Here is a 12,679-nt window from a genome sequence, read left to right as displayed (position 1 = left end):
ATCAGAAAACAAAATACATGGATAATAATGTCATAAAATATAGAAATGGTTAAAATATCAATTAAATGTCTATTTGGTATTTGCCCATCAGAAATCGAAATAAGTAGTACTTGGATAGTAATGTCATAAAATGTAGAAATTGTTGGTCCTAGAAAAAACAGTGAAGTGAAGCAGTAGTAGTGGTGGGGCCAACCATCCAGACATAAAAACTAAGATAAGGAGGCTACCACAAGAGAAAGCAAGTTCCATTGCCAACCTGGGCAAACGACCCTCAAATTTCCCTATCACATACTTCCCTAATAATTATACCCCATCTAAATCATGAATGAATGATAGTCATTCATGATTTTTATTTGATTTAGAGATGCCTTAGAGTTTGATATCCTATACGGATAATATACTATCTAAACCAAAACCAAAACCAAAGTAAGATTTTCACCAAACAAGTGACCTATAGGATAACTAGAGACTGTGATACTTCATAGTTCTAGCTAAGCATTGAAGCAGAGAATTATAGCAATAAATATAGCAGTGAGACTAAGTGTACTTCATCCAATTTCATAAAGTTGTGGGTGTCCAGCTCTCCATTAACATCCAGTTTGAAGGGTGCTTCCATTTCATACATTCAACATCCACAAACCAAGGGTGTGCCTGTGAACATTCATTAAAATTTTAAGATACACATAACACATGCGTACATATTGAGAAAATGATGCTCATATAACATGTATATTACTCGCAAGTTTCAATTTTTATGAACTCGTACCTTTATCTGGGTAGCCCCTCCAGTTCCAAGCCTGTGTTCCACATCACAGAGTAACCTTCATACCAGGATCTTTGGCCTTGAAACTCAATTTGGCAGGTTTGTTCTCCAATGAACAATCTGGTGATCATTTTAATCATTAGCAAAATGCAATAGGGCAGTCTGTGTTTCATCTCCAAATCACCAAACATCAACTTCTAAATACAGCTCTCTACAGTATCTACTGTAAGGCCGTGCTCTCGCAAACACAAAGTTAGTGTCTCCAATCCATCGTCAAAGTTTTCTTCGCAATCTCCATTGAGGAACACGCGCACACCATCAGTCAGTTCGATCCAGCTACAACCGGGCGATTTCTTCACATCCTTCTGCCTCATCTCATGCCTCAACTCCGCCACCTCTGCATATCTCCCGGCTGCTCCAAAAACATTAGACATCAATACATAATTCCCACTGTGATTCGGTTCGAGTTCAAGAACCCTCTCAGCCGCAACCTTTGCCATGTCAGCATTGCCATGGACCTGGCACGCAGCCAAGAATGACCTCCACACGACATGGTTTGGCTCAATTGGCATGTGCGACATCAGTTCAAACGCTTCCTCCAGCTTCCCACCTCGACCAAGCATGTCAATCACGCAAGCATAGTGTGTAATATCTGGTGTGACACCATATTTCGGCTGCATTTCTGCAAGAATTTCTTGCCCCCGACTTAAAAAGCCCGCGTGGCTGCAGGCCGTCAATACCCCAACGAAGGAGACTGCATCGGGCTTCAATCCGCCTTCACACATGAGAGAAAACATATTCAACGCCTCTTCTCCAAATCCGTGCATACCATAACACATCACAATTATATTCCATGAAGCAACATCCTTCACTTCTGTCTCATCAAAAACCATTCTTGCTTCCCTCAAACTGCCACATTTTGCATACATATCCATGATAGCATTAGCAATATTCACACTACCTAACTTATGCATCCCTTTGCAAATCATATAGCCGTGTATCTCCTTCCCACGCATCAACGCTGACAAATATGAGCAAGCAGGGAGTGCAGCAGTTACAGTCACCACATCAGGCTGAAACCCCGAGCTCACCATCATCTTCAAGAGTCTCAAAGCTTCATTTTGATCTCCCCATCGCACGTGAAGACTAACAATCGTGTTCCACGAATACATATCCCTCTCAATCATATTCTCAAAAACCAGTAATGCAGCATTAAGTTGCTTGCATTTCCCATACATATCAATCAGCACATTCGAAACCTCCATTCCCACATCGTGACCCATCTTAATCACAAACGCATGAACTGCCTTGCCATTGTACACATCGGCAGCCAAGGTCAAAGCAGATAACACCCCCGTGACTGAGAACTCGTTTGGCAGGAGCCCCGACTCAACCAACCTCCTAAAAATAGCCAAGGCCTTACCAAATTCCCCAATTTGCACAAATCCATTGATCATAGCATTCCAAAGCACAGTATCATCTCTTTCCGGCATTCTTTCAAACAGCTGCTCTGCATCATACATCGCCTCAAATTTCAAGTAACAATGCAGCAACGCGCTCCCTATATACGGATCACAATTCAACTTAAACTTGTATAGCAGCCCATGAATATTCCTCAAATCCGAAACATCCAAACACGCCTTAATCGCACAAGGAAACGTGAATTTATCCGGCTCTACACCACAAGACCGCATTTTGCGATAAAATTCGAAAGCTTCAAATGGCAAATCGTTAGCGGTCAATCCAGCTATAATAGAATTATAAACGAACACGTTGTGAACGTCTTTCGACGAATTGAAAACGGATACAGCATCGGCGACGGAGCTGCATTTGGAGTACATATTGATGAGGCTAGTGGCGGAGACCGGAGAAGAGAGATGGCCGCCGACGATCATACGCGCGTGGACCTTTCTACCCTCCAAGAGCTCGCGATTCTGCGCGCATGATTGAAGCGATGCGACGCACGCTTTGAGATTCGGAGGCGGAGTTCGTCTGGAAGAGAATTTGCGGTAAAATTGGAAATGAGTTTTGTTGAGATGCATTGCCAAGAACATATTTTTATTCATTGAATGAAGGTTGTTGATGTTTCAGATTAGCTGAGATTGGCCGCAGAGATGCGGAGGAGCCGCCTTGTTTACGGCCGCCGGAGATATGCAGGTAGAGAGATTTGGGCTTTTTTTCACATTATATTTTTTAATTTGGTAACTGGGCTTTGGTTCTTTTAATGGCCTTTTTTCACATTATATTTTTTAATTTGGTAACTGGGCTTTGGTTCTTTTAATGGCCTTTTTTCACATTTTTGTTGATTATTTTATATGCCTCTGCAGTAGACTTTGATTTGTAAGATTTTTTTGTTTAAAAGAGGATTTCCTCACATCCTCTGCACATTGCAATATTGCATTGCGAGTTTGATAGATAAGAGGCCTTACAATAGCCCAGGGTTTATAATTTTTGACACTACCTAAAAATCGATTCGACACGAACATGCATGAAATTAATAAAATAAATGGTAGTTTGGGTCAAATTTTATTGAATTTGTGTCCTTATCGAATTGACTCGTTAGGGTTGTGTTCGAATTGGGAATTTTTGTTAATAGATCATATTCATCTGCCAATGATGTAGCTGTTCTTGAGGACTTTTGCAGTTACTACCATTTGTAGCATCAGGAAAGCGTGTATCGATATCCATTGGTTCCTTTATATCTTCATCATCCGTAGCCTCATTTTCATTTACTGTGGACTCAAGTGGCTTGCAAAGACCCAAGTCTGATAGCTTCATGTGACCGCTCTTGTCAAGAAGAAGGTGGTCTGGTTTGATGTCCCTAAAGATAACTTTTTGTGAGAGAAAAAGGTAACCACATGAACTACAGATTAATTCTCCTAAAAGATCAATATCAAACCACACCCACCTATGAATATAATTGTGCTTGTGAATGGACTCAATGGCCAGTACACTTTGAGCTATGTAAAATTTAGCAACATTCTCAGTAAGTGTGTTTTCCCTCATCAGAAGAGTCATCGTGTAATTACACATTAATTAATAATGCTCAATTAGAGAGTCTCCATAGAAAAATTTGAAAGGCTGACTTGAAACGATATAGTACCATGTAATTACATGACATTTACATTCATTTCCATGATTTGAACTATACTAAAAGAAAATCCACATAAAAGAGAAGGAACATATTGAAAAATCACCAAGATTCAGCTAACTAAAACAAAAATAGAAACTATTTATTTGTACGAAATTTCAAGTGAATATTTTAGTTAGGTAACTTATGACAAGTCATATATATTCCATTTGAAAAATGGTCAGCGATAAGTGAGTTACTAGAATATGAGACCTACTTACCATTTATGTTAAAAATGAAATGTGACGACGGAGACAATATCTTTTAAAAAAATTGTTTGTGGATTAGTTTAGAAAAATTAATCCTAGAGAGATGCTAGTTCCATGCATAAATTTCTAAATTTTTTTGTGGAATTTTATTAATATTGACATCTGTTATCTATCAATTCCCTACTTGTGGAAAAATACCATCAATTTAGACTTTTTATTCATCAAACAACCAATTATATGCTAAAAACTTGTATATTTAAATATTTTTTGTCTGTACTTACTAGATCTTATGTAAGCATCAACCATAAATATTATCCTCTTTTAGTCCACCAATAACTTTTAAATGCATATACATAATTTGATTTCAATACTTAAAAATTATTATTAACGTCATTAGCTTAACAAAATAAAATGAGAATCAAAACTTAATTTTTTCTTTTATTCATTTATTTTAAAAGTTTTAGATGAAATAAAAATGTAAACTTTTAAAAAAATAATAATTTAAACTTATTATTTAACATTTTTATTTGTTTAATGAAATTATAAATATCATTGCAGATCATACTCCCTATGTTAAGAAAAGTATGAATATTTGGTTCGACGTAGATTTTAATGTATAATTGGTAAAGTATGAGAGAGATAGTAGTGTAGTGTAATAATAATATAAGTAGTAAATAAAATGGTGTTTAAAGATAATATATTATTAGCTATTAAAAATTAGAAAGTTGATGCTTTTAAAAGAGGGACTATTCATACTTTTTATGGCATGGATCTCTTAAATCACGCACTCAAAAGCGCACGTATAAAGAATCGTAAATAGTGTTACTACATTTGTTGACACAATCGGCAGAAAACATGAGACTTCTCAAGAAACATATCTTTTCAAAATATGAAAAGAAAATGGAGTATAATAAGATGGGGTACCTGAAACATGAATTTTGTAGCATTTATCATGCATTTGTCAAAATCATTAAAATGAAGGTGTGCCGTGTGAAAGGGATCTATTCCACGTTGCGTTGGCAACTTAGCAACAAGGTTCACACACGCAACGCGCAGTAACCAACTTATAATAATGGGACTAATTGAGCTTCATTATCAAAATGGATTATTACTTATTAGTAATTGAGGGAATATGTGGGACTAATCTCATCCATTATTCATCACTAAAACCGCTAAATCATCTTTATCAAACACTACTAAAACACTAAACAATGGGTTCAATCACCATCACATCTGCCTGTTTCTTACTTCAGGAGGTGGTGTTGTTTGGATCCACCATTTTTTCATTCCTTTTGATAATATCAAATTATCATCGAAAAGTTTACGTCCTATGCCTCCTTTAATGCCGAGCATCTAGAACTATTTTATTTATGAATCTCCTTTTATTTTCTCATTTTCACTTTAGTTTTTCTTGATTATATATTCCAATTAAATTATGTATGAATAGAAAAAAACTACCAATTTTAATAAAATAAATAAAATCATATCATTAAATTTGAAAATTAAATATTTCATATAAAATACAGAGAGAAAGGGATCGGAAATGTGTAGTTGAATTATGCAGTAGCCATTGAGTAATTTTTTTTAATATATCTCTAATATTTGATTTTTGAAAAAAAGATTTTTACGCGGCGATATGTGATTGGGCAATGACGAATGATGCGGCATTTTTAAGCACGTGACAACGTGTAGCACCGGCATACTCAACAGCCAGCATTATTGTGCTCATCGTTTGAGCGCAGCGCTGCAGTGGCCTTAAAGTGTATGTGAAATCATAATTTTGCCTCGAGAGGTGAACCTTTCACCCCTTTCGGCATAAAAAGGAAAAATAAGCAAACAAAATCTTACCGTACTATGCAAACAAGAACTTGATATAATAATGGAATGAAACAATAAGATCCCTAAACAACTAACTGTAAAAACAAGTTACATTCTTTCCTATGTGTTTTTGTGTATCCCTACAAATGAAACAATGTGTGTGACTCAATATCCCACATCACTTGTTTGTTAGAAACAAGTGATGCGAGATTTATAAACCAAATAGGAATGAGTTATCCTGTTTGGTTCGTAACAACGTACTAGTTTCTAGGATAGAAAGGACGTGCCAGCGTGGTTATGATGCAATAAATTATGCGCGATGGCGTCCCTTGCCTTCATCGCCGCAGCCGACCTAATTCCAATCTCCGGCACCATCTCATCATCCACGAGCTCGAACTCAAGCTCAGGATCCAAACTGTCCCCCCTCATCTCGCATATATTATGCAGCACGCAGCACGCCCCCAGCACCACCGGCAAGTCCTGCAGCTTCACCTCCGTCCTCTTCTGCAGGCACCCCCACCGCCCCTTGAGCCGCGCGAACGCCCCCCTCGCCACCCCACTAACCTCCCCTATCTTCTCGTTGAACGCGTGCTGCGTCCACGTCAGATTCTGCTGCGTGTACGGCGCCAGCACCCAGTCTGTCAGCGGGTACCCGGCCCCGCCCACGATCCACGACCCCTGATAAAACCCCGCGTTCGCTCGCTGAAACAGAGTCGATTTTTCTAAAACCTGATCATCCGCCATTGAGCCGGGATAACCGATGCAGACGTCGCTGAAGACGCCTCTGTGATCGACCACTCCTTGAACGGTGATGGAATACGAAGTCTTCTGGTTCCGCTCCGTGTGGCGCCTGTTGAAATAGGCCGCCACGCTGATTTTGGGGGCGATGATCGGGATGTGCGTCGTGTACATCGCCCCCACCACGTTGGGGATGGCCGAGATGGATTCGAATTCCTGTTTCATTTTCACTAAATCGGCCTCCTCCGGCCACCGGAGGTACTTCGGCATTAGGACATTGCGGATCGCGGCGCAGACCTCCAGCACCAGCTTGTGGCAGGTGGAGATCCCGAGGCCGAATTTCTTCGACACCAGGCGGAGGGGCTCGCCCGTGGCGAGCCTCCATATGCAGACCGCGACGCGCTGCCTCACAGGCACCGCGTCGCGGAGCATGGTGTTCTCCTTAGCAACGACGGAGCTCAGCTCACTGCAGATTAAATCGAAAGTCTTCTTCCCCATCCGGAAAGCCTTCTTGAACTCGGAATCGGGGAAATCAGGGCTGCTGCATTGATCCCACCAATCCTTGGATCGGTTTTTCACCCACAGCCTTCGCTGTGGGCCCGGTGCGGTTGCTTTTTCTGCTGAAGCATCGTGCTGCTGCTGCTCTGCAGCTGCAGCACTGGCTAAGGCGGCGGCAGATGCTGTCGCCGCCTTAGCCTTCCTGCGCCTGGCGGCTTCGATCTGGGTAGAGTCCTCGTGCGAAGACTGCAGATCGGAGTAGTAATCGGCCATGGCGCGGCGCTTTTTGGCGTGATTCTGCTCGAATTGGAGCTTTTCTTCTTGCAATTCGTCTACCTCGTGCTTTTCCTGATCGTCGAATAGGATGAGGGAGGTGATGATGTCGCTGAGGCCTTTGGTCTTCATTTGGTCGGCGGCGGCGGTCTTGCGGCGCTTGCGGTGGTGGAGGAGCTTGTTTTCGATCATGTTGTGGTGTGAAGGATGGATGGATGGGGTGTGGCGTGGGTATATAGTCAAGGTGTTTGACGAAATGCGTGGGAGGATGTGAACGCTTTGGCGAATGTCAAACAACCGTAATTGGGTTTGAAAAGGGAAGAGTCAGAGGTGTATACGAATATACAATATGCAATACGCATATACATATATGTGATTGATATAGCGTGTGGGAAGTGGTGTGAACGCAGCGTCTGCAATTTAGATTTGAGAAGTTTCGTCGAGAAGTAATAGAGGGGGGTAGACACGGTGACAGGGTAGTTGGAAAAGGGATGGGAATTGGGAATTGGGAAATGGGATAACGCGCTTTTATTATGTGTGGTTTTTATTTTAAAAATTTGGAGGGATTTCGCAGGATTAAATAATACTGCTATTATTCAATAAATAAATGGAATTTTTTAAAATTGGATTGCTGTGTATTGATTGAGCAAATAGTGAACATATATTAAATTATGAACAAATTTTAATCATTTGATGTTGAGATGGGATATTATTATTATATGTTTGCAAATGGATGAATAGTAACAAAATTTGTGAATATAATTATGCCAATCATATTGTAGTTAATGAAATCCAACTAAACGGGATTAGATTTATTTTTTCTTGTATTTTGTTCATACTAGTTATTTTAATTAGGATACATGTACATTTTTAAATTATGAATTGTTCGTACCTAAACCATAACTAGATTAAGTTAAAGTCATTTAAATCCTCGTACATTTTACGAGAAATATACTGCTACCACCATTTAATTTTGGCGCACTCTATAGATTACGAATAATATATTTATATAGGGGGGATTCCTATACTTCATCTATTATTTAATACTATCATTTACATATGACGTATTGTATTAATTTTAATTTGATACAGAGAGAGAGTTTATAATATTTTTTTTTTTTACCGTGAGAAGGATAATGTAATCCTTCTCGCTCACAGTAACAAAAATTTATTTTAGGCCTCGTTGTTGATAGGAAAAATATTGTTAAGCAAAATGATTAATATATATAGGATTTATGATACTGAGAATACGATTCTCAGGAACTTGATTCTGGTAATTAGGATTCTTATGTTTGTATATAACGAGATTTGGAAATTATATTTTTTATGTAATTAATTGAAAAATAAACATGACACGTGACATTAAGGAAGAAGATATCTCATCATAGTAAATAACAAAATATGTTTGAACAATCAAAACTAAAAAGATGAACAATTACCCTGAAATAACTGTTCTACAAAGCTGCAAAAAGGAAGAAACTCTGAAGTTTAGAAAATTAAAAAAAAAATACCACCAATTGAACTTGTAGTATATGACTTTTGATAATAAATAGGTTGCGTTAGTATAGCTTTAGACTATTATAATCAAATCATATAAAATAAAAAAAATAGTTTGAAATATTATTAGTTAAAAGTAAGACTCACTTTACTTCTAGTATTGTTTAATTATGTTTATTGGTGGGGTATAGACCTTAGTGATATAAGTTATAAATGAAGTATGCGAATAATACATTGCCAAAAAGTTTTGTGCTAATTTTAGTGAACATATCATAATGAAAAAATGAGACTTTTTTTATAGACAAAGAGGATAATTATAAGATATACTTATATTTAGTTTGTAACTGAATTACCTAGAAGTGCACTAATTTTAATGGACATATCATAATAAAAAAAATGAGACATATTTTCATGGATAAAAAGAATATTTAAAAGATATACATATATAGTATGGTTTATAGAGTACTTGAATTACCTAGTCATTTTGAAAATCGCCCTTTGCAATATTTTATTTAATTTGTTTTACTGGATTGACGATGGTGAAATTATTGAAATAAGAGAGTATGAGATAATTTTACGATTTTGAAAATCGCCCTTTGCAATATTCTATTGAGATGTTTACTTTTTTCTTATGGATTGTTATTAAGATAGCATTATAAAATTTTGCTATACTTTTATTTAGAGGAAATCAAAAGTAAATTCCCTAAACTTGCATAGCACAACGATATTATATATTCAAGAAATGTTAAAAAATTAACTACACAAAATGAGGAGATGGTAGTCATCGGATAACATTGTGACAAAATAATTTTTGTTGTGATTGTACTCTTTACGTAAAATAACAAAATAAAATTAAATAGATATGACAAGGTTAATAAAAATATAATGCTTTATACATACATATTATATCACACATTAAGTATTAAAAATACTACTCTTAATTTTTCTCCTTCTCACTTACTTTACCAATTGTGCATTAAAAATCGGGTCATTTCAAATGTTTATATTTTTTGAATACGGAGGGAGTAGATTTCTTGGGGTTAAGGGATTAAAATTAGACGATCGTCCAGATATTGTATGTAGGATTTTTAAATTATCTGATTTTACTTTTTGGTCTTTACTTACACATATTTTTTTTCATTTTATTCTATATTTATTTTTTAAACTCTTTTGTCTCATGCATAGCATGGGTGTTAACACTGATTATTGAAATAAGAGAGCATGAGATAATTTTAAGATTAACTGTAGTTATTTGAAATTCGTATTGAGTCAAACTTTACAAATTACAATTGTAAACATTGTATGGTTATGGTGTTTACGGCTGAAGTACAATTAATAAAAAGGATGCTTTATTTCAAACTCAATTTGTAGGGTGAGATAGATATGTGCATTTAATTAGGCGAATAAATTGTACTACTTGTATATTTAATCATCTATATTTCATTTTGATTTTATTTTACGTTCGTAGTTTTTATATAATTAATCTTATTTCATTTCTCAGCTGAACATTGTGTAGTTCCTTTACAAATCTAAACCTTTGTTGCTATCTCCTGTAGCATTTGTGCCTAAAGTTGGTTTATGATCTAATTAGGGGTTGAAATGGTGTGGTTTTTGATAATGGCTGTTGTGTAATTACCTTTCTAATTTCGATTAGAATTTAGCAAATTTTCTTTGGCAGCACTCAAGATTCAAACGTGACTTGACCATAAAGCAAGACCCATAATTTTCTAATTTTTCTTGAATACAACTTTATTTTAAAGAGACTTTATCACATGTCTATGTGTCATAAATATGCATGCCCTTACATCATATTCAGTTCTTTTGGTTGTATATATATATTCTTTTATCTATTTAAGAATGTATTTTATGAAAATTCTGCTCAAAAGGTATCCTCTAGAAATATCTTCCAAAGATATTTTACATTTTCCAAGCAATTTTCTTTCCTTGCATTATCTCTTAGTAATACAATTTTCCCCTCCTATTTCTCACAAAATTACTCACACCCCACACAACTTGAAAGAAATATTTTCTTTCTTTGCTTGTATTAATCAAAGTGTCTATACTTTCACTAGTCTGGTTGCAGAAGCAAACAAATTTTCCTTTCTAATTATGTCCCCAAATAAATCACTAAACAATTCTAAAAAACATGAAAATGAACCCCTTTCACCCTATATAGAAACTAGTATTTCATTCGGATTTGCTCAACAAGGTTGCATTTGACCATATATAAAAATAAAATTCAAAGAAGCTTAATATTAGTAAACCACTCTTCCTTCAAGTAATCTTGTGTGTATAAACAACACCAAGGGCGGAGCCAGAAATTTATAAGGAGAGGGGCACGTTTATATTTAAGGGAATTTTAAGAATTTGAGGAAGGACATTGAGTGAGAATTTGAAAAAATTAAGTTGTAAAATACATAATATATATACTAATATATATGAAAATATGAGGTGGGGCAATTGCCCCTCTATTCTTGCATATAGATCCGCCCCTTGAACAACGCACGGTGCTCGTCCCATATATAATAATGGGATAAGACGCAATTATGGGCGAGAGAGCTTAGAAACGAGGGGGGAGCATCTCGCTGTGAAGGGAAAAGCCGCGAGTTGTGTGTGTTACGCTTTTCAACTCTTGCTTTATTAATTCAATACATTCACTTGTATAATGAAGCCACAAAACACAACTGTGATTTTTTCTTCCCAACTCAGATAAATTTTCTTGCCCAAATCGTGAATTGTTTCCTAATTTGGTCTATATTATTTTTTTAAAATTTTATTCTACTGTTTTGCTTTTTTTGTATTTCTCTCGATCTAAGTTTTTACGTCATTTTTGATCTATCAGAATTTAATTTGCTTGCAGATTTAATTGAGTTTTAAAATTCAATAAATTTAATTCACATCTAAATTCAAAAAATACTACTTCATTAATAGTAGATGGTTGAGAAGTAATGTCGAAATGGATGATAGTGAATGAAGAAAATATAGTGTGACCAATTAATAAACGCCTAGAAACGTCACCTTAAATTATTGCATAAAATTAAAAATATGCTAGTTTCATTTTCATATAACTGAGTAAAATATTTTTGGGTTAGGACATATTGCTGAATGAAGTGTTCAGCCAACCATAATTGTAGAAAGAGGAAAAATAAGGATAGAAAAAATATTTTTGCAATTTTGATTGATGGGCACGCCAAATGCTAACATATCTTATTCATAAAATTCTGAATCAAGGCACTTAACATTAGAACAAATATGATATTGAAATCGGACACTTAGTCGGAGTAGACAGTTCCAACTAATTCTGAACAAAGACAGAATATACGCGGCAACAGCTAGCTGCAGCAGAGAAAGAAATCAAATTTAGTCAAAGAAAAAACACAAGTTCAAGATCCAGATTAGCTGCCATCCTCTTTAAATATAGCAGTACAATACCATTACCATCAGCATGTGACACTGCAACTTCTGCAATTAAAATAAATACGCCTAATTGAATTTTTCATTAGTAGTCAACATGCATCACACACAATAATATATTATGACTTGAATGTCAGCATACGACTAGATTTTAGGACTACAATAGTGGCTGTTATTGTACCAAAAAAAAAAAAAAACCGCTTTGTCAACACTACAGGTGGTATGAGCAATTTTGCTAAGAGCTCACTCACCTTCACGCCTCCGTACAAGCGATGCTACAACTTGCTCGTGACATTCACATAGAACCTAGTTGAAGAAGACACAATTTATATAAAGATC

The 12,679-nt window shown here is 36.2% G+C and overlaps 1 protein-coding gene across 1 annotated transcript; it reads right to left on the bottom strand.

Annotated features, from left to right (window-relative positions):
* Positions 1-92: 92 nt before the first annotated feature.
* LOC125211936 (Pentatricopeptide repeat (PPR) superfamily protein) lies at positions 93-2,959 on the bottom strand. Its single transcript, XM_048111902.2, has 2 exons — positions 767-2,959; positions 93-651 (listed from the first exon to the last, which is right to left on the bottom strand). Exon 1 carries the CDS (start codon positions 2,827-2,829, stop codon positions 961-963), a length of 1,869 nt encoding a protein of 622 aa, XP_047967859.1. The 5' UTR covers positions 2,830-2,959; the 3' UTR covers positions 93-651; positions 767-960.
* Between the last annotated feature and the right edge of the window lie 9,720 nt (positions 2,960-12,679).

This window comes from Salvia hispanica, chromosome 3, assembly GCF_029641045.1.
Source record: "Salvia hispanica isolate PSC_SH4W2 chromosome 3, Shi_PSC_v1, whole genome shotgun sequence".
NCBI classification, from domain to species: Eukaryota; Viridiplantae; Streptophyta; class Magnoliopsida; order Lamiales; family Lamiaceae; genus Salvia; species Salvia hispanica.
The sequence above is the reverse complement of the archived record's forward strand: the minus strand, read 5'-3'. Positions and strand labels throughout refer to the sequence as shown.